Genomic DNA, 22,921 nt, shown 5'->3' with positions numbered 1-22,921 from the left:
GTGCCTGGGGGTGTCTGGGGGCTGCAGCCCCCCCGAGGACATCGCTGTGATGGCGACAGGCTAGGGCTCCATTTGGCACAGCCAAATGGCTTTTCTGTCCTGCCACCCCCTGGCTCGTCCCCTTCGTCACCTCACCTGTCCAACACCCCAGCGATGTGCCTTGTGGGCACGAGCCCCTTGCTACCGCAAGTCAATTACAACTGGGAACCCCCCTCCTGTGCCCCCTCCAGGGAGCGGCAGCACCCAGAGGTGCGGCGCTGCCCTGCGGGACCAGGGCTTGTCCCTTCCGCGGCACCTTGGGGCTTGGAAGGTGGGATGGGTGGGGGCCAGAGGGCTGTGCCGTGCCCTTTAATCCTTTATTTTGGTTGTTTAACTTGATAGAAAAAGGGGAAGGGCAAGGAAAGAGGGCAGCAGCGGGGAAGGAAATGGCCACTAGGCCAGGGTGCTGTCCCCTCCTGCTGTCCCCTGCTGCTGTCCCCTCCTGATGTCCCCTCCTGCATCGCCTCCCCACTGCGCCCTCCCTCTTCCTGGGAGCTGGCACGGCCACGGATGGTTCCTCGCAGCACCTTTTCCCAGCAGCATCACAAAAATAAGCACGCGAGGCCACGGGAATCCTTGCTTTGGTGCTTAAGGAGAGATGGAGATCTGGGAATGTTCATCATGGCTCGGACACGCGCTCGGTGCCCGACCTTCGGGAGAACTGCGTAGCCTGGCTGTAAGGTGCACGGTATTTATTTCCACGGGGCAAAAAGAGGGAAAGGAAATCAGTAAGAGGCTGTAAAACATTTTGAAGATGCTGCCTGCAAAGTGGCACGTTCCTGCTTTATTTCTCTATTTCCCCATTGCATGCGCGGAGCCACCGAGGCCGTCGGGAGCTCGCCCCGGGGCTGCTCCCAGAGCAGAAATTCGTCGGCTTTCCAGAAGTGTCTGAGCGCTGCCTTCGCTGCGCTGGGAAGAAAACGGGCAGCTGCAGCCTCATGCGAAGTGACACTTCGAGGTCCCTGAAGGCACAGCAGGCGACTGGGAACGTGCTCGATGGATGCGGGGGGGAAAAAGGGGATCCAGGGTGTGTCCTGGGTGTCCTGGGTGTCCGGGGACTGTGGTGGCACTTCGGGGCACAGCGCGAGGCTGCCTGGGGTGCTGCAGGTTTGCGCACGGTTCCTGGAGCTGTCACTTTCCCATAAGCACCGGGATGTCCCCGCTTAAATCCCGAGGCCTCCGGTGCAGAAGGGTTTGCTCTGCCTGCGGCCTTGCAGGAAATAAGGACAGAGGGCGCGGGGATGAGCTGCGCCGCCGGGGGTTTTCCCATGGGATTTGCAGGAGGCAGCGACGAGCTTCGGATATCTGGGTTGCACGCACGGGGTGCGGGGCCCTGGTGCCTGTGGCCCCCCCTCCGTGGCCGTTCCGAATCACGGCCCTGGGCTCGCGGGGCTCGGGAGCTGCGCGGCAGCGGGAGAAGGGAGGTGCCAGCTGCGAGCCAAGGCAGGCGGGCGGATATTTTTATCCTCCTCCTAAGCCGGCAGCGCTGACAAATGGAGTGATGAAATATTAATGGAGCAGTCTGAATGTTTTGTCCCCAAATTGCACATAAATCACCGGCTCTCCCGTTGGCTCCCCGAGACCTTGGGGCTGGCAGAAGCGCTCCCAGCGAGTTTGGGGGGCTAACGAGGCGTTTGAGAGCATGGAAGGGATGAATGGGAACGGGCAATAAGCAACGTCCCCAGGTGTGGGGCAGGAGGAGCAGCTCGGAGAGGCTGGGGGCTCCACAAACTGCCCCGAATCAGGGTGCAAAGCCGAATGCCTTGAGCGGAGCTCCCCCTCCGTTGGTCTGCGGGGCCGCGTGTCCTCAGCTCACGCTGGAGCCATCTGCAGGTGCTGGGGCCCCGCTGTCACGGACCTGGCGCTGCCCGTGCCAGACCCGTGCCTCTGCTTGCCTGGAGCCGAGCCGGGGCTGCTGCTGGCTGCACACAGCTCAGGAGCCCAGGGCACCAGGGCAGTGTCACTGCCTCGAGCGTGGCATCCTCATGGTGCCTGCTGGATTTTTTTGCACCCCAAACCACAGTGAAACGGGGCAAGTCAGGGCTCTGGGGTTCAGGACCTGAATTGCCCCCTGGGTGCTGGCACCCAAAGGCACACGAGGAGGTGCTGGAGGGAGGTGCAGGGCTCAGCGCAAGGAGCAGAGCTGAGGAGAGCCCTGCTCTGAGGATGCTTCGCAAGGGCTGGGTCACCTCAGTGCTTTTTGGGACACGGCTGCTGGCCGTTGGTTGCCCTTTCTCAGCCCCTTGAGCACCGGCATCCTGGTGCCAGCAGTGCCCAGCCCTTTTCTTCCTGGAAGGGAAGCTGAGCCCTGGCCGTCCTTGGGAGTCAGTCCTTGGCCGCCTGCAGCCTGCCTCCCCCTCGCTGCGGCTGGCTGCCGGGCTGTTTTGGGGCAGGATCCCGCAGCCCCCGCAGCGGGCAGAGAGCAGCCGCCCCAGCTGCGTCCTGCACCCCTCTGGCCCCCGGCGGGGGCTGCTCCGCAGGCAGCACTGCTCGGAGCACCCGGTCAGAAATTTGGTGACGATTCGCCCTGTGGGAGAGAATACCACAGCTAAATCCTGGTTGGGGTTGAAATGGTCGTATTAAAGATCGAGCTCCTTGTGGTGGTGTTTGGTTGTCCTAAAAACTCACTCCATGGTGATGCTGAGCGGTGCAGGGCAGCAGGGCGCGATGCCCGTGTGTGGGGATGCCACACAGGGGGACAAGCACGCGTCGGGGTGAACGTGCATCACCCGACCAGGCACAGCAGCATTCCTGCATCCCTCTGAGCACCACGGCAGCAGCATCAGGGCTGGGATCATTCCTGGGATGGGGCAGATGAGGGATGGTGTTGGGGAAGCCGTCACGCCCCCGTTCAGGTGGAAGTTTGTGCCACCCAGTCCAGCTGCGGCATGGAAATCTGGGTGCTGCGGGGATGCTCGGGGGAAGCAGACAGCTCGTTGCAGCTCCTGAGGTCAACGCACAATTTCGTGTTGGAAGATTATGTAGTATTTATGCTTAAATCAAATTAATTTGCTTGATTGGTGTTAATTTCTACTGGCAGCAATTATTTCTCATGGAAGCCAATGCCGACCAAACAGTGGCTGCGTCCTCCCCTCGCTGGCTTTTAGCATCCCCTTTCTCCCAGATGTTTGCGGGGACACAAGTGTCTGGATGATGATCGAGGCTGATAATTGTCTGGATTTGTGCTGAGAGAAACAGCTCTGGGGTGGGAATCTGAAGGAGAAGGGGAGGAGCGTGCTTTCCTTTGCTAGTGGAAAGATGGCAGAAGGCACAGAAAGCCACTAATCCTGCCTGCCCGCCCGCTGGGCGCGTGTAACGAGTGGGGTTTTGGGGCTGGGGGCAACGGGGTTATTCCGGCTGTCAGTGTCTGTGCTCCCCCCGGTGTGTGCCAGGCTGTGGGATGGAGAGCCCGGGGCTCATCCTGCTGCAAAGGGGCTTGGGCCGCTCACGGGAGCGGGACCCCAGCAGGGAAAGGGGACGAGCAGAGGACGTTACGTGAGCGGGGAGAGCATCACCGGCCCACTGGGGCTGGACGCAGTCGTGCCCCGTGCGGGGGTCCCTGTCCTGCTCTGCCTGCACCCACGCCACCAGGCACGGGGACAGAAACGTCTGGGCGAGGAGCGAGGCAGCCAGGAGCTGGCTGGAGGTGCTGGGGGCATTCCCAGGGGGCACGACGGCTGGCTGGAAGACGAGAGCATCCCTTCTGCTGCCCGACACGATTCCCAGCGCTGGGAAACCCAGACCGGCTTCTCTTGGTGTTGGCGAGTTTCTGTAGGGCTGCTGCTTCCGAGGAACCCCTGGGGGCTCATCCAACAAAGCATCATCCAGTGCAGTGCACGCCACGCGGCAGGGAAGAGGCCCCCAGCCCCCCTAACACCGTGTTAACTTTGGGCTGAGGTGGTAGGAACACAACAGCGAGCGCGGGATGTTGCCGGCACAGAGCTGCAATGCAACCCGATGGCTGGGGAGTAGGACGGTGTTGTTTTTTTCCTTATAATCTTTACGTGTAGAACGGCCATCTGGAACGGCTCGTTCTGGTTTGATGTGCATTTGGAGATGCTGCTCGGTTCTCACACTCCTGGGTATCATTTCCAGATTCTGGAGTGCTGCCGGTGGGAGCAAACACAGAAATGAAGAAAATTGTGTTTGTTTTTTTTTGTTTGTTTTTTTTTGATCATTCTGGAAAAGAAAGAACAACCTTAGGGTTGGTGGCAGGAAGTCGGCAGAGCCCCGTTGTTTGCAAGACCTTGCACCCGCTCCAAAACTGAGCAATTTCAGCCCATTTTGGCTGACCCTGGCCGGTGGGGCTGCGCTGCAGGGAAATTCCCTGCCGGTGGCTGCGGGGCCGGGCTCAGGTGGCGCAGGATCTGTCCCAGCTGCAGCCTGTGGTAGCAGGATGTGGTACCCAGCCCAGTGCATTCCCAATGCTGTGAGCAATGTCATCGCATCGCAGCAGTGCCCATGTCACTGCCGGTGGCTGCAGCATGGCCATGAAGCCGTGTGGGGTCCCAATCTCACTGCAAAAGCCACCCGGCTCCCGCAGCACCCATGGGTGCATGGCACAGGCTGGGGGTAACCACGCAGCACCCCTAGGGATGCGATACTTGCTCCACCTGGAGCAGCGCTGAGCTCCCGTTTGCTCATGAAGACTCTGCAGCCCTTTTTTCTCCCCCTTTTGTAAAGCCACATTGTATCTTGGAGGCCCCCTAGCCCCATTAAGCGTCCCGTGGGCTGGGTGCCGGGTGCCTGTGTTGGGGTGGATGGTAAGGATGCTGAGGTTTTTCTGTGCTGCAAATGTGCTTGAGAGCAGAACAAGGACAGATTTTGTTAGCCTGTTTAAAACATTTCCTGCACATGCATTGCAGCGTAGCGCAGGGTGTTTTATGATGGCTGGGAGAGATCTGCCAGAGCAGGACCGTCCTGGCAGCCTGGGCATGCAAACCCCTCCATTTGGCTGTCCGGAAAAGGAGAAAGCACACAAAAGGCATCACTATGCTTTTTTTTAAAGCATTTTCTCGGCGGTGATGGCCATTGCACCGACTGAGGGAGCAGCCAGCTGCTCCATCTCCCCCGGAGCTGACACAGGGATGGGGCACGGAGCGGGCGGCAGCGATGCTCGGTGGTGGCACAGCTTCTCTCCCGGGTGCTGTGCGTGCACAGTGCTCACATGAATCCCTGCTCCCTCCTTCCCCTCCACTGATGCAGACTAGATTTAGCTTCATATGCCATATCTGCTTCTGTATAGGAGAGGCTTGATGCTGGAAGTATTCTGCTCCCAGCAGCGAGGTCAGGGAGCGCCGCATGGGTGCTGCACGGCTCCGATGCGCGTGGCCGCGGGGTGGTTTGGTTTCTGACGGGGCTGTGCCTTTGGGTATTTGCTGCTTTCTTCCACATCCAGGATGATTCTGCACCATTTCCAACCCTGCCCAAAAGAGCTAGTGATGGTGATTTGCAGAAGGGGAGTAAAACTTGAACAGTGGCTCCAAATCTGTTTCCTCCAGGGGCTCAGTTCTCACCTACCTCCATGGCTGGGTGTAAAAATCCTTGGGTTTTATATTCACCCACATCCATCCATCCATAGGCGGGCACAGTTCTTAGCATGGTGCCTTAAAAGAGCACAAATTAATGCTAGAAATGACTGATAAATGGGGTTTTGTATCCCAGGGACTTTTTAGTTCCTCCTCTCCCAAAGACAGGAGGAAAGCTTCACAAAAGGCGGTAGGAAGGTGTGCCAAGGGAGCGGCGGGGAGGAGCAGAGCCCCTGGGGCCATAACCTGGCAGGTGGAGAGCAGGTCGATTGCTTGCCAAACACAGGGGGGTGTAATGCACACGTTTAAATCCATTTTTTTAATTAAACCAAATGGGTTCTGTGCCTCTTTAAAAATAAACTGACTTAAATTGGATGCTACGACAAGTTTCATATGCAAGCCGGATTTAGCACAGTTCATTTACATTTTCATAAAGGCTTTGAACTCAGTGTGTTCGCCGATGAACTTGCAGACAAAGTCCTTCCCCTGGCTGCAAGCCCACGGCCGTGCCGCTGGCACCGCTTTTGAACTTTCCGTCCGGTGCTCTTTACTTCCACTTTCAAATTCTTCGTTTCCACTTTCATATTCTGCATTTCCACTTGTTCAATTCTGCACTTCTGTAGCTGGGTTCTCAGGGCTGAGAAAATCATGTTGGGTTTTAAAAAGCAAACGGAGCTTGGGCAAGTTAGGTATTGGGTATTTTTTGTGTGCTTTGTTTTGTTTTGTTTTGTTTTTAAAGGAGGCCAAAGGATGAGAGCAATTTGCTGTCGTGCTCCAGCCTCACGTTAACCAGTGACAAACCTTGGGAGGACAACTGACCTTTACATTTTAGCTAAACTCCACTCTCTGTCCAAGCGCATCTTGACACAGATAACTTTTTTAAAGAACAAACGGTTTACTAAAGTTGTAAAAAAACCCTCTGCGATTATGAATAAACATTACAGCGTGCAATGGCTTACACGTGTCCCGTTGCCTACCAGAGCAGTGTGGGTGCTGGCAGGGGCTCTCACGGCTTTGCAGGTAAGTTGTGCAAGTTGGCCTTTCTGCAGCAAAATATCCATCGTCCCAGAGGAGCCCAGCACATCACCGGGGCTCATCCTTCCAGGCACGAGGGCTGCTCCTTCTGCTTTGTGCATTTTAGGGTGTTCAGACCCCATTGGGGTGTTTGGGCAATGGTAGGGTGCCTGGGGGGAGAAATGTGTGCCCTGTTCCAGCATGGTGATAGCTGTTGTGATCCACAGGAGGGATGGCCTAGGGCCAGATGTGGGTTCCTGCAGTGTCCTGGAGCTCAGACATGAGGTCCTGCAGTGTCCTGGGGTTCGGGTGTGGGGTCTTGCAGCATCCTGGGGCACAGATGTGGGGTCCTGCAGCATCCTGGAGCTTGGCCATGGGGTTTTTCAATGTCCAAGCAGTGGTGATGATGCTCCAGGCTTTTCTTGTCTAGGAGGTGGTGGGGAGAAGCTTTCCAACCAGAAACTGTAACTGAGGAAAAAAAAGCAGGTGGGGCTGCACACGGGGCTGATGGACCAGAGAGACATAAATCGCTGTGTGCATAGAGTCACAGAACCACAGGGTGCTTTCGGTTGGAAGGAGCCATAAAGTCCCCCTAGTTCCAGCCCCTGCCATGGGCAGGGCCCCCTGCCCCCAGCCCAGGCTGCCCCCAGCCCCAGCCAGCCTGGCCTTGGGCACTGCCAGGGATGGGGCACCCACAGCTCCTGGGGCAGCCTGCGCCAGGGCCTCACCACCCTCTGAGTGAAGGATTTCTTCCTCATATCTAATCTAAATCTCCCCTCTTTTAGCTTAAAGCCATTACCCCTGTCCTATCCCCCCGCCCCCTGACACAGAGTCCCTCCCAGCTTTCCTGCATCCCCCTTCAGGCCCTGGCAGGCCGCTGTGAGGTCTCCCCGGAGCCTTCTCTTCCCCAGGCCGAACAGCCCCAGCTCCCTCAGCCTGTCCCCACAGCAGAGGTGCTCCAGCCTCTGAGCACCCTCGTGGCCTCCTCTGGACTCCTTCTAGCAGCTCCATGTCCTCCTTGTGCTGGGGGCCCAGAGCAGAACACAGGCCCCAGATGGGGTCTGACGAGAGCAGAGCAGAGGGGGACAATCCCCTCCTCGCCCTGCTGCCACACTGCTGGTGGTGCAGCCCAGGCTGCAGGTGGCTTTCTGGGCTGCAAGCGCACATTGCTGGCTCATGTTAGCTTCTTGTCACCCAGCACCCCCAGGTCCCTCTCCTCAGGGCTGCTCTCAGTCCATTCCCTGCCCAGCCTGGATTTGTGCTTGGGATTGCCCTGACCCAGCTGCAGCACCCTGCCCTTGGCCTTGCTGAACCTCACGAGGGTCGCACGGCCCCCCTCCCAGCCGGCACAGACCCCTCAGGATGGCAGCCCTGCCTTCCCAAGGGTCGCTGCACCACGCGGCCCGCTGTCATCGGCAAGGTGCCGAGGGTGCCCTCACTCCCACTGACCACGTCTCCAACAGGAATACGGAACGGTCCGGTCCCCGTACGGACCGATGGAGGAGCAACTCCCGCCGTGCCCAGCACGGCCATGCGCCAGGCTCTTCACCAACTCATTTCTGTCTTTCTGCTCTCGCAGGGCCGAGAAGACGGAGGTTTTGAGCGAAGATCTTCTGCAGGTAAAGTGCCTCTGCCCTGAAGAAGGCAGCCACAGCCCCAACACCCATGGGTGGCCGCGGGTGCTGCAGCGGCACAGGGCGGTGGGTGCGGGACGGGGACAGGGACGGGAGGACTGGGGCTGGATGGGGGCTCCCCAGCCTGGCAGTGCAGGTCAGTGTTTCTCATTGCTTCATTTTTAGATCCTGGCGTCTCTCTGTGCACGCTCAGGTCTCTGCTGGCACCGTGCAGCCTGGGCCTCGGTGCTGTGTGGGGTGGTAGCATCTTTTGGGGAGAAGGAAGGTGCTGTGGGGAGAAGGGGCGAGCAGCTCTGTGTCAGTGCAGCGCCTTCTTTGGGGGGCTGTCTCAAGGGAAAATTGGGAGCCCAAACCCTTTTTGGCGTCATTGCCTCCTTCTCACACCCCCGTGTTCCTCCTGCACAGTGCCCCATCTTTCAAGGTGTACATGGACATGTAGATGCGTACAGCTAGTGTGCAGGGCCCCGGCCGAGGCAGAGCAGCCCATTCTGCATGTATCCTGGCATCTCTGCTCCCTGTAGGACCTGCTGCCCTGTCGGCACATCCCCGTGTCCCAAGGGCAGGGGTTATTTGTTTTTCCGGATTATTTTCCCAGATGTTGCACTTTCTGCTTAGCTGCGCATTTTTCCCGACGGTCTCGGCTACGTTTTTCGTCAGATCTTGTTTGCTGACATTTAGTGGCTCATCTCGCTGAGCTTTTGGATGGACTTCCCTGTTTAAGCAAGTCCGAGGCAAATCAGGCAATTTTCAGCCCTGGGGTTGAGAATCTGCCAGTTTGGTGCAAGCAAAGCTTTTCCGGGGAGAGAAAGCTCCTGCCCTCACTCAGCCGCAGCGCACAGCACTGCTGTTGTCCCCACTCCTGTCCCCAGGGCCACTGACCCTCTGCCTGGCACAGCAGGGTGTTGGAAGACAGCCAGGAGTCTGTACGCAGCCCGACGCACTGGCAATTAAAATCCCTTTGATTAACAAATGGATTTACACCAGGGTGAGGATGAGGAGGGACGGGACGGTGACGGGTGCCGCTGTGTCCGCAGGTGGAGAAGCGTCTGGAGCTGGTGAAGCAGGTCTCCCACAGCACCCACAAGAAGCTGACGGCATGTCTGCAGGGCCAGCAAGGCGTGGACGCCGACAAGCGCTCGGTGAGGTTTGCCAGGCTCCCCTGGGGATGCCGAGTGGGCAGCGGAGCCGTTTCCTCCATTCCTTTAGCTGGACGCCTGTGGGTGCACACACATGGGTGTGTGGGGCAGAGGAGTTGCACGCATGTGAACAAAATGCCTGTGTAAGTGAGGCACTGGACAGAGCTCGTGCAGAAGCACAGCCGGGTGACGGCAGGAGGGGCTGGGTGGCCATAGCCACCTGGGGCTGGGGACAATGTGACGGCCCACAAGCATGGGGAGCCTGACGGCACTGGGGCGCTCCCTTTGCAGAAGAAGCTGCCGCTGACGACACTGGCGCAGTGCCTGATGGAGGGCTCGGCAGTGCTGGGCGACGACTCCCTGCTGGGGTAAGAGGTGGCAGTGCCACCACGTCCCTGCAGTGCCCACCATCCCTGCCCCTTGCCTCGCAGACCCCAGGGCAGGATGCCCCACGGCTCCAGCCGGGATCGCTGCCGTCCCTCCCCAGCCTCGCCATCCCTTTGCAGGAAGATGCTGAGGCTGTGCGGGGAGGCAGAGGACAAGCTGGCGCAGGAACTAATCCAGTTCGAGCTGCAGGTGGAGAGGGACGTCATCGAGCCGCTCTTCGTGCTGGCTGAGGTGGGGCTGGGCAAAACGCAGCCGGGCGCAGCGGGTGGTGGCATCTCGGGGTCACCCAGGGGTGCTGGGTGCTGGCTCCTGCTGTCAGCACAGCCAGTGTCTGCATGTCCGCCAGCCCCGCTGCCGGGGCAGCTCCCTGCCCCGCTCAGTTGCCATCCCCAGTTGCCATCCCGCTTGGCTGTTGCTCTTTTCTATCTTTCTTCAAGGCAGAGGCTTGAATGCTTTTATTTCTGAAGCACGTTTCCAAGCTCCAAACAAGGGAGGTTGTTGTCTGGGAGTTTTTTTTCCTCCTTTTTCCTCCTGCTGCCAACTTTCTGTTTTTTTTTTTTTTTCCAAATGCTGTTTTTTTTTTTTTTTTTTTTTCTCTTTTATGTCTTGCAAAATGTCATGGGCTCCATTCTGATTTTATCTCCCCCAGCTGAAATACGAAGAGCTTTATTGAGTTGCTGGTGATAGGACAGGAGAGCAGGGCCGGGCTGCGGCTTTGGGCCTTTCCTGGCCTGCAAAGCCCTTGGCAGACGCCGCCTGTGTGTGGCAGGCTTTGCTGCTGTGGCTGGCACATCCCAGAAAGAGCTTTTCTTCCGTAAGCCAGGTATCCAGGTGCAGGCGGACTTACTGACCAAAGGATGCCTCTTTCAGGGATGGGGTTTTCACATTTGCATGTTGGTGTCGAGGGGTTTTGTGCACCACGGGTGGGAAGCAGAGGAGCAGTGGGCTGTGCTGCCTTCCTAATGCTGCGGCGATTTAAGCGAGGTGTTTCTCTCCCCCCGTGCCCCTGTGTTGCTGCAGGTGGAAATCCCGAATATCCAAAAACAGAGGAAGCATTTAGCAAAGCTGGTGCTGGACATGGACTCCTCGAGGACGAGGTGAGAACTGCAGCCGGGCTGCCTGTGCTGGGCAGGCGTCGCTCCTCGCGAGGGGCTTCTGAGCTCCCCCTGGCTCTGTAAATCCCCAGGTCCCTGGGTGGCTGGGGCGATGCAAAGTGCATGGCCAGCAGCCGTGGGAAGTCACAGCCCGGCTGTGTCACTGTGCCTCGAAGTCAAGCTCTGCAATGAGCCCATAGCTCCGCTCTTCTCTGCAAGATCCCTTTTCCTTGCATGCACACTGCAGAAAAAAAATGTATGTTTTTTTCTGGCCCAAATCTTTATTTTTTCCTGTTCTCCCTATCTGGCTGAATTCTTACATGGTGGCAGACAGCCAGCTGCTCCTGCTGCTGTAGAGCAGCGCTCGGCTGGCAGAGCCCAGCTGGGGACGTGGGATGTCCCTTGGCGTCACCCCGTGTCCCAGGTGACACTGGAGCAGCCCGCCGGGGGCTGTGCCCGAGGCAGTCTGCAAGCGTTTGAAAAATAACAATTGTAACATTGGAGCTAGGGATCGTTTGGGCTGGGGGTGGCTCCTGCATCCCAGCATGGTTTGGGCCCCTTTCCGTGGTGCTCAGCCCTGAGGACTGCGGCGGGGCTGGCAGGGGGTCCCTGGGCTGCCCACCGGCTCAGCTGGGCTCCGGCCACGGCTCTGCGTGGTCCCTGTCCCCTCCTGACACCCTGCCTGCTGTCCGCAGGTGGCAGCAGTCCGCGAAGTCATCGAGTTTGTCGAGCAACCTGCAGCCGTCGGGCGCCAAAGCCGACGCTCTCAGGGAGGAGATGGAGGAGGCAGCAAACCGAGTGGAGATTTGCAGGGTACCAGAGGCACCCCGGGACACGTGGGGGTGTGGGGACATCAGGGCGCAGCAGGAGGGACAGCACGGCTTGGGGACACCTCCTCCACGTGCAGCCAGGGCTTCAGCATCGCCTCGCATCCCAGGCGCCACTTGCAGCAGGAGACCTGCAGCATCACCCCCTCTGCTTCCCTGTTGCGCACAAGAAACCCTCCCTGGGGCTGGCCCCGTGCCCAGCACAGCCCTGGCAGCCCTGCTCCTCTCCTGGTCCTGGGGGTTGCGGGGTGTTCGGGCTCAGCATGTGCCACCCTCGAAAGCAGGTGCTGTGCCCCGGAGCTGCTGGCTGTGGGTGATGCTTCCCAGCCGCAGTTGCTCTGCCCCCCCCCCCATGTCCCACAGCCCTCAGGAGCCCAAGAGCATCCTGACCCCAGGGCTCGGCTGAGTCACCTCGCAGGGACAGAGCCAGGACCCGCGTGGCCTCAGAAATCTGCTCCCAGCCCTGTGCGTGTCCTCCAGTTTCAGTGCAGGAGGGGGATTCTCAGAAAGGAGCAACTCAAGAAGCTGCAAAGTACATTGAGAAAGCGTTTGGACAGAAACGCGAGCCGCGGGGCTGCGTGCAGCTCCGGGAGGGCTCTTTGCGATTCGGAGCAGACAGCTCCCTCCTCCTCACCGCCAGAAATCAGGAGGAGCACCCGAGGGCCCTGCCAGGCTGATGCAGTACCCGCGGCACGCGAGCTGTGCTGCTGCTCTGCTGGGCGGAAACGTGCAGCTGAGGAGCTGCTCGCATGGGAGGAGCGCTGCAGCAAGTGAAGAGCAAACTTTTGTGCGATTTGTGCCAGATTCGTGCTGTTCAGCCCAGGAGCTTTCCACGTAAATCGTTCTGAGAAGCTTGAAATGGCTAATTAGGGTTTTTACACGGGTGTGGGAGAGTGGAGAAGTTTGTAATGCAGCAGAAAGCGAAGCTCCACCGTGCTGCTGGGCATGTGGGGTCCTGGGCACGGCTCGAGCAGGCGTTACATGCCACGTGCTGTGTTGGGCTCCGTGCTGAGGGCGCTGCGGCAGGGAGGAAGGCTGGCGTGCGGCGCTTGCGTTGTCCCCCACGGTCTGCCATCGTGGTGGCCACGGCACTGGGCGTGCTCCTAACTCCGTGCTCCCCACAGGACCAGCTCTCGGCTGACATGTACAGCTTCGTGGCCAAAGAAATCGACTATGCAAACTACTTCCAGACGGTAAGCGCTGCGAGCCGGCCGCTCCCCTCGTCCCCGCGCGCGCTGCAGCTGCCCCGTGCCCGTCCCCGCTGCACCGGCGGCACCGCGCGCACTCTGTGCCGTCTCTCCCCAGCTGATCGAGGTGCAGGCCGAATACCACAGGAAGTCACTGGCGCTTCTGCAGAACGTGCTGCCTCAGATAAAAGCCCAGCAGGGTGAGTGCACGCAGGGCTTGTCCTGCTCCTGAGGCGGGTGACACCGGGGACGCGGAGCCCATCACCTGGTGTCACGCTGGCAGCCGGGCTTGGCGAGTGGGCTGCAGTGTCACCGCGTGGCGTGATGTGGTGCCTGGCTTGCAGCTGTGCACCCCCTGTCTGCTCCCACTCTTTGCATCCTGCCTGTCCCTGAGCTGGGGCAGTGTCCCCGTCCCCTGGGGCCGCTGCGTGGTCACCCCGGCAGCCACCCTGTGCTCGAGGTGCTGCTGCGGTTGGGCAGGAAGTGATCTGTGTTCCTCAAATTATTCCTGACTCAAACTGTGGCAAAAGAAGGAGGAGAACCCTGCAAACAGTTGCAAGTGGTTGCTCCCCTGGAAAGCATCATTCAGCCCCCATGAAATGTGATGGCTGGGAAATACTTTGCTTGGATTTCACCTTTAAAACCCGCTTCTGGGTGTCCCGGGACAGAAATGCGGGGTCGTGGTGTTGCAACAACACCCAAACACCCACTGCCACCCCCGACCTTCTCCTCCGAGGGGATCAGGAGGACGTGGGGTGCCCCCCACTCTGTCCCCCATCACCCCTCTGCCCATCGCAGAAGCGTGGGTGGAGAAGCCGTCCTTCGGGAAGCCGCTGGAGGAGCACCTGGCCATCAGCGGGCGGGAGATCGCCTTCCCCGTGGAGGCCTGCGTGACCATGCTGCTGGAGTGCGGCATGCAGGAGGAGGTGAGTGCTGGCCGATGGTGGCCTGGCCACCTCTGGTGGCATGGGGACGAGTGGCCGGGGAGGTTTCGGGGCCGTGCCCTGGTGCCAACGCTGCCTCGTGTCCTCTGCCAAGGGTCTGTTCCGCGTGGCTCCCTCTGCCTCCAAGCTGAAGAAGCTGAAGGCCGCCCTGGATTGCTGCGTGGTGGACGTGCAGGAGTACTCGGCCGACCCGCACGCCATCGCAGGTGGGGATCTCCCACGGCTGGTGGCTCTGGGGTGCCCCGGAGCTGATCTTCTGCTGGTCGGAGGCTTGCCCTTGTCGGGCAATGTGAAAGCCCCGCGAGGGGGCACAGAGGGGATGCTCACAAGGGCAGGAGCTAGCGAGGTGCTTGCGCTATGGCAGTCACATCGAAGGGCTGGTTTCAGGCTTCCTTCAAGCCCAAATTGCACATCCCTCACCGAGTGCAAGCACCTCCCCTCTGCCCCCACCTTGGGACAAAGCCCCCAGCTACACTGAGCCTGAGATGCTCTGGAGGAGCCAGGAGCAGCCAGGGAGGTGCACACACGCCCCCTAATTGAGTTCTCAATCATATCTCTGCCGCTTCTGCACTGATGCAAGCTGCTCTCTGCGCACAGAGCCCGGCCTGCTGGGCTGTCTCTGAGCATTAATTTGCTTTAAACACGAGTCAGCTTTTCCCCTCCTGGGCTTGGCTCCTGGTGGCTGCAGGCTTTGGGCGCTGGTGTCCCATCAGAAAGCCACCGACCAAGTGCTCCCAGCGACGGGCTGAGTGGGGGCTTGGGGCATGGTGCCGGGCAAAAAGGAAAGGCAGAGGGGCTGCTGGAGGTGAAAGGGAGAGGGTGGAAGTTCAGCAGCTGCTGGGGTTCGAGGAGGCTCCAATGAACCTAACGGGTCTGGGGAGGCAGCACACACTTTGGGCAGTGCCGTCAGCAGGGGGGTGCAGGTGGCCCCGGTGAGCCGTGGTGAGCCCCGTCCCCGCTGTGTGCTTCAGGAGCGCTCAAGTCCTACCTGCGCGAGCTGCCGGAGCCGCTGATGACGTTTGAGCTGTACGAGGAGTGGATCCAGGCCTCCAAGTGAGTCCGGGTCAGGAGGTGGCCTTGGGGTCGGGGCCATCCCCACGGGTTCCCCAGCAGAGCCCCGGCAGAGCCCCGGCCCCTTTGCCTTGCCTGTGCCCCAGCCCTGGTCCGGTGCCAGCATCTGCTGAGGTCTGGCCAGTGGTCTTCCACAAAGCAGTTTCAAATGAGTTTCAGGAGGGACTAAACAAGCAAGTTTTAGCCCCGTGGCAGTTCCCCAAGGGTGAGGAGGCTGAGCACAAAGGCTGATGGCCCATGGATGGCCAGCAGCATGCAGGGCGGCAGTGTGGGAGCTTCCAGGCTCCGGGTCCAATGCTCCCACACACCCAGGAACAGTGGGGGCACCCCTCTTGAGTTGTTTCTGACTGGCTGCCAGCGTTTGGGGTTTGCTCCAGGGTCTGAGGGCTCTGTGTGATACCCTTGGGCATTGCGTGCCCCAGTGCAAGGGTGGCCTTGATGTCACCAAGCCCTGATGCCCCCAGCGTAGTGCACAGCACCGTGCTCAAGGTGACTCAGCTCTCACAGCTGGGCTCTGGTCCCATTTCTGGCCGGGTCTGCAAACCTGCCCTGCCCAAGGGCGCTCAGACCTCCTGGTATAAATGCACAAACCTGTCCGTACGGTGTTACCAGCTGGTAAAGGAACGAGCTCGGAGCGAGCGCCCCGATGCGAAGGGCAGCGTCCACCTCAGTGCGGTGTCCGTGCCGCGGGCAGTGGGGTGGCAGGGCCAGGGTCTGCAGGGCGCTCACCCCGATCCCCTCCCACAGCATCCCGGAGCAGGAGAAGCGGCTGCAGGCCCTGTGGAGCGCCTGCGAGAAGCTGCCCAAGGCCAACTACAACAACATCAGGTGAGCGTGGGGCGGGCGAGGAGCCGCCGTGGGCCTGGGGAGGGCGCACCCTGCCTCACCGGTGCCTGGGCTCGCCCCTCCAGGTACCTGATTAAATTCCTGGCCAAGCTGACTGAGTACCAGGACATCAACAAAATGACGCCAAGCAACGTGGCCATCGTGCTGGGTCCCAATCTCCTCTGGCCGCAGGCAGAAGGGTAGCGTACGGCGGTGGGCACGTGGGAGGGGGAGATGGGGACTGAAGCTGTAGCTCTGGGGCACGAAAGGTTTCTCCTGCAGCGTGGGAGCAGCACCCACTCCCCAGGGAGGTGCTGCAGAGCAGGGACGAGAGACCCGAGGGGCTGCTGGGGGGGCAAGGGGCAGCCAGAACCCAGCAGGGAGCGGGGTCGGGCCGTGGCGGGGTGGCAGCCGCCGAGCCGCTGCCCGTTGTGTTGCAGGAACATCACAGAGATGATGACGACTGTCTCCCTGCAGATCGTGGGCATCATCGAGCCGCTCATCCAGCACGCAGACTGGTTCTTCCCTGGAGGTGGGCTGAGCCCTGTGCTGGGACAGGACGGGACAGGATGGGATGGGACGAGACGGGATGGGACGGGACAGGACGGGATGGGATGGGCATCACGGGGACCGGCTGCCCCTCCTGGCCCAGGGGGGTCAGAGCTCTGATGTCCCCGTCTCGCTTTGCCACCCAGACATCGAGTTCAACGTCACGGGGAACTACGGCAGCCCCATGCACGTGAACCACAACGCCAACTACAGCTCCATGCCCTCCCCGGACATGGACCACGCCGACCGCAAGCAGCACGACCAGGCGCGGCGGCCGCTCAGCGTGGCCACGGACAACATGATGCTGGAGTTTTACAAGAAGGATGGGTAGGGCTGGTTCAGGGCCGGCGGAGAGGGAGCTGGTGTCGCCCCCCCGGGGTTGGAATCACACTGAGGGTGCAAACCAGTGGAGGTTGGGTGGTCCCGGGATGGGAGGACCTCGCTGTCCATGTTGGGATGAGAGCTGGGGGTGCTTAGATGAGACCCGGGCTTCTCACCAGCCCTGAGCTCGCTGGAGATGGGAGCAGGCGGGCCCATGCTGTGGGGCTGGGGCTGCACAACTCCCGTCACCTCCTGTGCCCTGCTCAGTGCTGTGGACCCACAGCCAGGTCCCAGCCCCATCACCTGGGCTTCCCCCGCCCCAGCATGACCTGGTTCTCCACCGTGTCCCTCCTGTGCCCACGCTCCAAGCCCCTTGGCCTCACAGCTCCGTTTCCAAGCAGCAGGCACTGCACCGGGTGGCTCGTTTCAGCTTCGTTTGCACTAATAACCATGTGTTTCTGTCCATGCAGCCTTAGGAAAATCCAAAGGTACGGTGTCCTCCGCGGCAGGACTGGGAGGGTGCTGGGAGGATGCTGGTGCCTGCTGGTATCAGGCAAAGGGCAACGTGGCCGGTGACACAAGCTTGTCCTGCAAAGCCACCGCTGCCCTATTGCCGTGGAGGTCCATTCCCAACAGCTTCCTTGTGGAAGAGGCGTTCGTAGGGACCAGACCCCGCTGCAGCGGCCGGCCCCTCGCCCCGGCCACCATCTGGGCTTGGGGTGGCCGCGTGGGTTGGGGGCTTACCCAGAGGGGCCCTAGCACGGTCCTGTCCCACTGTGCGCGTGCTGAGGACCCGTCTCTGTCCCCCCAGCATGGGCGTCAGGGTGATGGACACCTCATGGGTGGCCCGCAGAGGCACCTCGGGGGGGCGCAAGGCATCCGCCACCCCCCCTGCCACGCAGCCCCCCGCGCCGCCCACCGAGCTGCCCGCCACGCCGCACTCGCCCATCCCCGAGCAAGCGCCCGATATTTCAGCGACCCCCTCGCCTCCTCCCACCAGCTTCGGCTTCCCACCCGCAGCTGAGCGGGCAAGGTAAGGACACCCCCATCCCTCCCCCCGTCCCTGCCGTGTGTCCCTCCCCAGGCACGGCCACCCCCGGGGAGCGGGAGGAGAGGATGTTCCCTGTGGTGCCCCCATGGGGTCTGCAACGAGCTGGGTTTTCCCTGCGGGTCTCTCGCACGGCTCGCTGTGGTTATCCTGGGCTGGAATTTGGGTGATAACAGCAAGGAAGGAGCTGCTGGGCTTGCAGTGGCCAAAGTGAAAGCCTAAAGGAGCCAGGCGTTCCTCGAGCCCAAGGTCTGTGTGTCTGCCTTCATCCTGCATGGACCAAGTAGAGGAAAATAGCTAAATTACACCTTCCTGCCCCAAAACAGGGGGAGCCTTCTTCTCCCACCACCCCACAGGGCTCTTTTCCCCTGCCCATGAGCTGTGTGGCAAAGGGCTGGCCGAGCACCCATGGGTGCTCTGGGGTCCCCGTGGAGGTGGGACCCTCCCTGCAGCACTCCCCAGGCTCATCTTGCCCAGGGGCCGGATCCTGGGGCTGGGCTCGGAGCTGTCCCAGCCCTGTCCCAAGGGGCTGTGGGGGTCCCCTGCGGCTGCGCCCAGCACGGCGGGTGCCCACCAGGTCCCCACTGTCCTGCTGCTGCTGCATTTCGGTGCTGTTTGTGCCCAGCCTGCTTCTGCACTGCTCTCAGCTCCCAGGGCACCGTGTCCCCTGTGCTGGTGCTGCCTTCACCCCATCCTCCTCCTCCTCCTCCTCCTCCTTCCCTGGCTGGAGGAGAGGTGCCGGCCGAGCTGGGCTGCCGATGGCACCGCAAACCATGGGGACGTGCCAAGGGCTGCTCTAGAAATGGCTCCGTGGCTGGGACCATGCAGAGCCTGGAGCCCAGCTCCAGCCACGGGGAAGGGGCTCTCCCCCAAGCCCCCCCTCATTTCGGTATCGGCCTCTCCTGCAGCAGCCCCGAGCACTCAGTGGGGCCGTGCCTGCTCCCACGCCGCCGCTGTTCCGCTGCCGCTTTTGCTTCCTCCCCTGCCGATGCTTCTGCTCATGTCTTTTTTATTTCCTCGTTCTATCGTTTTGCTGTTCTCTGGTTGTTTTTGGACATTTTGCAGCACGGGTGATGCGCCGCCTGCCTGGTCGGATTGCTGCTACAGCCCCCCCTGCCCCGAGGACAAGCGGGGTCCCCCGGCCCCTGGTCCCCAGCCCCATCCCCTGCCCTGGGCACAGCCCTCCCTGGGGCTCAGCCCCGCACCCCTGCGCCTCTGGCCGGGCTGCAGCCGCAGCCTGCCTCCCCCCTGCTGCTCCTCTTCCTCCCCTCACCCTCTGCTCGCCCCCCTCGCTCACCCCAAGCCCTGCTCCCTGCCGGTCCCCACGCAGCGCTCCCCGGCCCCGTGGCGCTGCCCGCTCCCCATCGCCGCCCCCCTGCTCCTGCCCAGCCCCCGGCCCCGAACGCTGCCCTCTGCCCCCGGGGGCGGCCGCACACCTGCGGGAGCCAGCCTGGCCAGGTAACTCCCCCTGCCACCCCTGGGTGCCCCCACCACAGCTGGTGGCCTTGGTGTCACCGCCATCCCCGGGAATGGCTGTGAGCCGTGCAGGGGCATGCCTGCAGCATGGCTTCTGCGCTGAAAAATTGCTTTAAAAAGCTCCAATTAAAGCAAAATCGCGTCTTAACGGCCCCCAGCCCGGCGCTGGGCACCGCTTCGCACCGGGATGCGCGGAGGTGCCGGGGCCTCGGGTGCCGGGGAGGACAGGACCTCACTGCTGTTTGTTTTCCACCCCCCCCCCCCCCCCCCCCTAAAACCCAAGGAGCTCTCCCCCGTCTCCGGGCCGCAGAAGGGCAGCGGGCAGCAGGCAGCGGCCGCGCCGCCGTCCCCCGCCGAGCAGAGCCCGCGCAGCCTGCGCAAAGGTGGGTGCCCGGCGGCGCGCCCGCCTCCCCGCGCCCCTCGCCCCCCTGACCGCCGTCCGTCCGTCCGCCCGTCTGTCTGTCTGTCTCGTCTGTCTCTCCCGCAGCCTCCAAGAAGCTGGCGCCCATCCCGCCCAAGGCGCCCTCGGGGGGCACGTCGGAGCCGCCGGCGGGCCAGCCGTCCCCCGCCAGCCTGTCCCCCACCCCACCGAGCACCCCCGCGCCCTATGGACTCGCTTACCCGCAAGGCTACTGCCTGGCCTCAGGTCAGCTGTCCCCAGCCGCCGCACCTTCCCCGTCTCCTCCTCCTCCTCCTCTTCCTCCCCTGGGCGGCTCTGTAACCAAATCTCGACCCGTCCCCAAGCCGAGGCAGAGGCCCTCGCTGCCGCCGCCGCAGCCCCCCACGGCCAGCGCGTCCGGCTCTAGCCCCCAGCCCGCGGAGCCCCCCCTGCTCGACGCCGTGGCCCCCGGGGAGAGCGTGCCCACAGGTAACCCAGCCGCTGCGGGACACTGAGGATGCGCCGGGGCTGCGCCGGGGTGCTCGGAGCGGTCCAGGGCACGGACCCCGACTGGGGACCCCGCTGGGACCCCGTGGGCAGCCGGGGCTCTGGTCTGGTGGCACGGCTGCGTCTGCGGAGCAGAGGGACCAGGACGGCTGCTCGTGTCCTGGGGTTTGGTGGTGGCATCGCTGCGAAGGTGGCGGTGTCCTCAGGAAGGTGGTATTGTCCTCGGGAAGGTGGCAGTGGCCTCGGGAAGGCTGTAATGTCCTCAGGAAGGTGGCAGTGTTCTTGGGAAGGTGGCAGTGTCCCCAGGAAGGTGGTGGTGTCCCCAGGAAGGTGGTGGTGTCCCCAGGAAGGTGGCAGTGTTCTCAGTAATGTGGTAATTTCCTTGGGAAGGTGGTGGTGTCCCCAGGAAGGTGGTAATGTCCTTAGGAAGGTGGCAGCATCCCCAGGAAGGTGGCAATGTCCTAGTGAAGGTGGCAAGGTTCCCAGGAAGATGACTGCCATCAGGAAGGTGGAAAGGTCCCTGGGGAGGTGACAAGGTCCTCAGGAAGGTGGCAGTGTCTCTTGGATAGTGGCAGTGTCCTCAGAAAGGTGGCAGGGTCCCTGGGAAGGCGGCACCGTTCCCAGGAAGATGGCAATATCCTCACAAAGGTGGCAGTGTCCCTGGGAAGGTGGCATTGCCCTCAGGAAGGCTGTGACATCACTGGGAAGGTGGCAATGTTCCCAGAAAGATGTCAGTGTCCTCATGAAAGTGGCAATGTCCCCAGAAAGGTGGCAGTGTCCCCAGGAATGTGGCACTGTTCTCAGGAAGATGGCAATGCCCCTTGGAAGGTGGCAGTGCCCTCATGAAGGTGGCAGTGTCCCTAAGAAGATGGCAACGTTCCCAGGAGGGTGGCAGTGTCCCTGGGAAGTGCCCCAAAGCTCTGCTGCCATTTCTGCTGTGTCCTGACCTTGTTCCTGTTTCTTTGTCCCTGTCCCCTGCCACTGCTGTCCCCAAGGGCCACCCGCTGCCATCCCGTCCCCACTGCCACCCCTGGGTGCATGGGGCGGGTGGGTGCGTGCCCCCCCAGCCCCATCCCACCAGCAAGGACACGTTTGTCACCTGGCTCCGGCTTCCTCGTGCCGCTGGCTCCCTCCTGCCCCGTGGCCCCTGAGACGCAAAGTGGCAGCGGGCACCCGCTGGTGTCCCCAGCTCGGCTCCCCAGGGGCTTTGCAGAGGGGTGGCAGGACGTGGTGGGAGGGCATTTCCCCGTCCTGGGCAGCTCAGGGGACACGTTGGTAGTGGGGACAGCCTGGGGACGTGGTGCTGGCAGAGCTTGGTGCCCCAGGGGCACCGCGTGTGCTGCGGGGCGCAGCGTGGCTGGCAGCCGGGTGTCCCCGCGCACAGGACCTTGATGTGCCCGGTCACCCCGTGAGGGCGGAGGGGATGGGACGGGGGGACGTGCAGCGGTGGGGTCGGGCTGTCCCCACGCGTGCTGCGTCCCCCTGCTGCACCCCGGTGCTGTGCCCGGGCCTCGGTGCAGCCCCCACAACACACCCCAGTGCGGTGCCCCCAGGCGCTGCAGTGGGTTTGCAGCCAGGCGTGGATGAACCCCAGCACCAGGGCGCCCAGGAGGTGCAGCCCCACGCAGGCACCGGTGCACCTGGGAACTGCACCGGGCATCGCTCCCAGGCATGGTGCCCCCGGCACGGCACCCATAGGCGGTGCCCCCAGCACCCAGTTGTCGCCGCACCCTGGCATTGCACCCTTGGGTGCCCTTGGGTGCTGCCGCCTGTGGCAGGGTCCCCGAGGCGGCAGCTGCAGGAGCAGGACACGGGACTTTCCCCCACTCCCCTGGGTGGCTTCCTGCAGCCTGCTGAGGGACCGCGATGTCCCTCCAGGTGTGGGGACAGGCAGCTGGCTGGGATGGGGGCCTGGAGCCCCGTGTGCCGCCCCGGCGGTGGCACCAGCCCGTCGGAGCACACCGTGTGCCAGCACCCGCCCGTGCCCCCCTCGGCAGCCCCTCACGCTGCCCGTCTGTGCCCGCCGCAGGTCTGGTCCATTTCGAGATCCCGTCCATCCACCTCGGCGTCGATGCCGCCCTGCGCCGGGACCCGCCGGACGCCGTGCAGAGACTCTCGGTGAAAGCCCCCCCGGAGGAGGAGGAGGACTCGGAGAGCACGGCCCTATGACAGCGTCCCCTCCCTACCCGTCCCCGCGGCACCCGGCCAGCGCTCGGGGGACGCTGCTCCTTAGCTGGGTTCGGTTCGGTTCGGTTCGCCTTATCCAGACTTTGCCTTGTGACTCGGTGCCTATGTCCCCCCCGGCAGGCGCCCACGTCCCCGCGGTGCCACCGGGGCTGGAGAGGTGCCGGCAGCCCCGTCCTGCCTCGAAATGGGGCGCGGGGGGCACGCGGGTGGCGTTGCTCCGGGGTCTCGTCTCTTTGCTTTGGCCCCGGCCGAGCGGGGCTGGGGGAGGGCGGCCCAGCAGCAATAACGCGAGTGCTGGGGGGGGGACACGTCCCCGTCCCCCGCCTGCAGCCCCCGCTCGCTTCGTCGTGGGTTGGTGGCGTGGAGCAGAGGCTTTGGTTGTGCATGCAGAGACAAAGTAACCTTTTATCCTTTTCAGAGAGATGAGATATATATATATCTGGTGGGCATAGATATATATATATTATATATTTGTATATATAGAAATATATATATATATTTGTTTTATTTGGAGCCATTCCACCTGACCTGCCGTACAAGGGACAATGGAAATGGAAATGCTTCGCCTTCCTGGCCCCCCTCCCGGCCCCGCTCCGCTCCCCGCGTGCTGCACAGCCCAGACCCCCCCCGGGCTGCCCTCGGTCCCCGCCGCGATGTGACCGTCACCCCTTCGGGGGGGCCGGGCAAGGGGAGGGCGGGAGCACCCGAAATAAATGTGCAAATTGCTGTTGAACTCGCCCCGAGCCTGGGTTTATTTGATGCCTGCGG

The 22,921-nt window shown here is 62.1% G+C and overlaps 1 protein-coding gene across 6 annotated transcripts; it reads left to right on the top strand.

Moving 5' to 3' along the window:
* The first annotated feature begins 7,858 nt into the window (after positions 1-7,858).
* On the top strand, positions 7,859-22,889 carry ARHGAP44 (Rho GTPase activating protein 44). Of its 6 annotated transcripts, none has more exons than XM_035342577.1 (21): positions 7,859-8,200; positions 9,250-9,354; positions 9,643-9,719; positions 9,858-9,969; positions 10,759-10,835; positions 11,528-11,645; positions 12,784-12,852; positions 12,965-13,046; positions 13,645-13,772; positions 13,885-13,996; positions 14,762-14,843; positions 15,609-15,689; positions 15,773-15,886; positions 16,127-16,218; positions 16,382-16,562; positions 17,027-17,044; positions 17,368-17,589; positions 18,670-19,062; positions 19,348-19,463; positions 19,568-19,948; positions 21,996-22,889. In XM_035342577.1, exons 1-21 carry the CDS (start codon positions 8,078-8,080, stop codon positions 22,133-22,135), a joined length of 2,823 nt encoding a protein of 940 aa, XP_035198468.1. In that variant the 5' UTR covers positions 7,859-8,077; the 3' UTR covers positions 22,136-22,889. The 6 variants fall into 6 exon arrangements, 5 of the variants coding, with proteins under 5 accessions (XP_035198468.1, XP_035198465.1, XP_035198464.1 ...); XR_004755197.1 differs by lacking the exon at positions 18,670-19,062 and having other exon boundaries at positions 7,869-8,200; positions 19,568-19,726; positions 19,825-19,948; positions 21,996-22,131; XM_035342573.1 differs by lacking the exon at positions 18,670-19,062 and having other exon boundaries at positions 7,867-8,200.
* Positions 22,890-22,921: the final 32 nt, after the last annotated feature.

The sequence above is a fragment of the Oxyura jamaicensis genome, chromosome 18 (assembly GCF_011077185.1).
Source record: "Oxyura jamaicensis isolate SHBP4307 breed ruddy duck chromosome 18, BPBGC_Ojam_1.0, whole genome shotgun sequence".
NCBI lineage: Eukaryota > Metazoa > Chordata > Aves > Anseriformes > Anatidae > Oxyura > Oxyura jamaicensis.
Note: the sequence above shows the minus strand (reverse complement) of the source record. Positions and strands in the feature narration are given on the sequence as shown.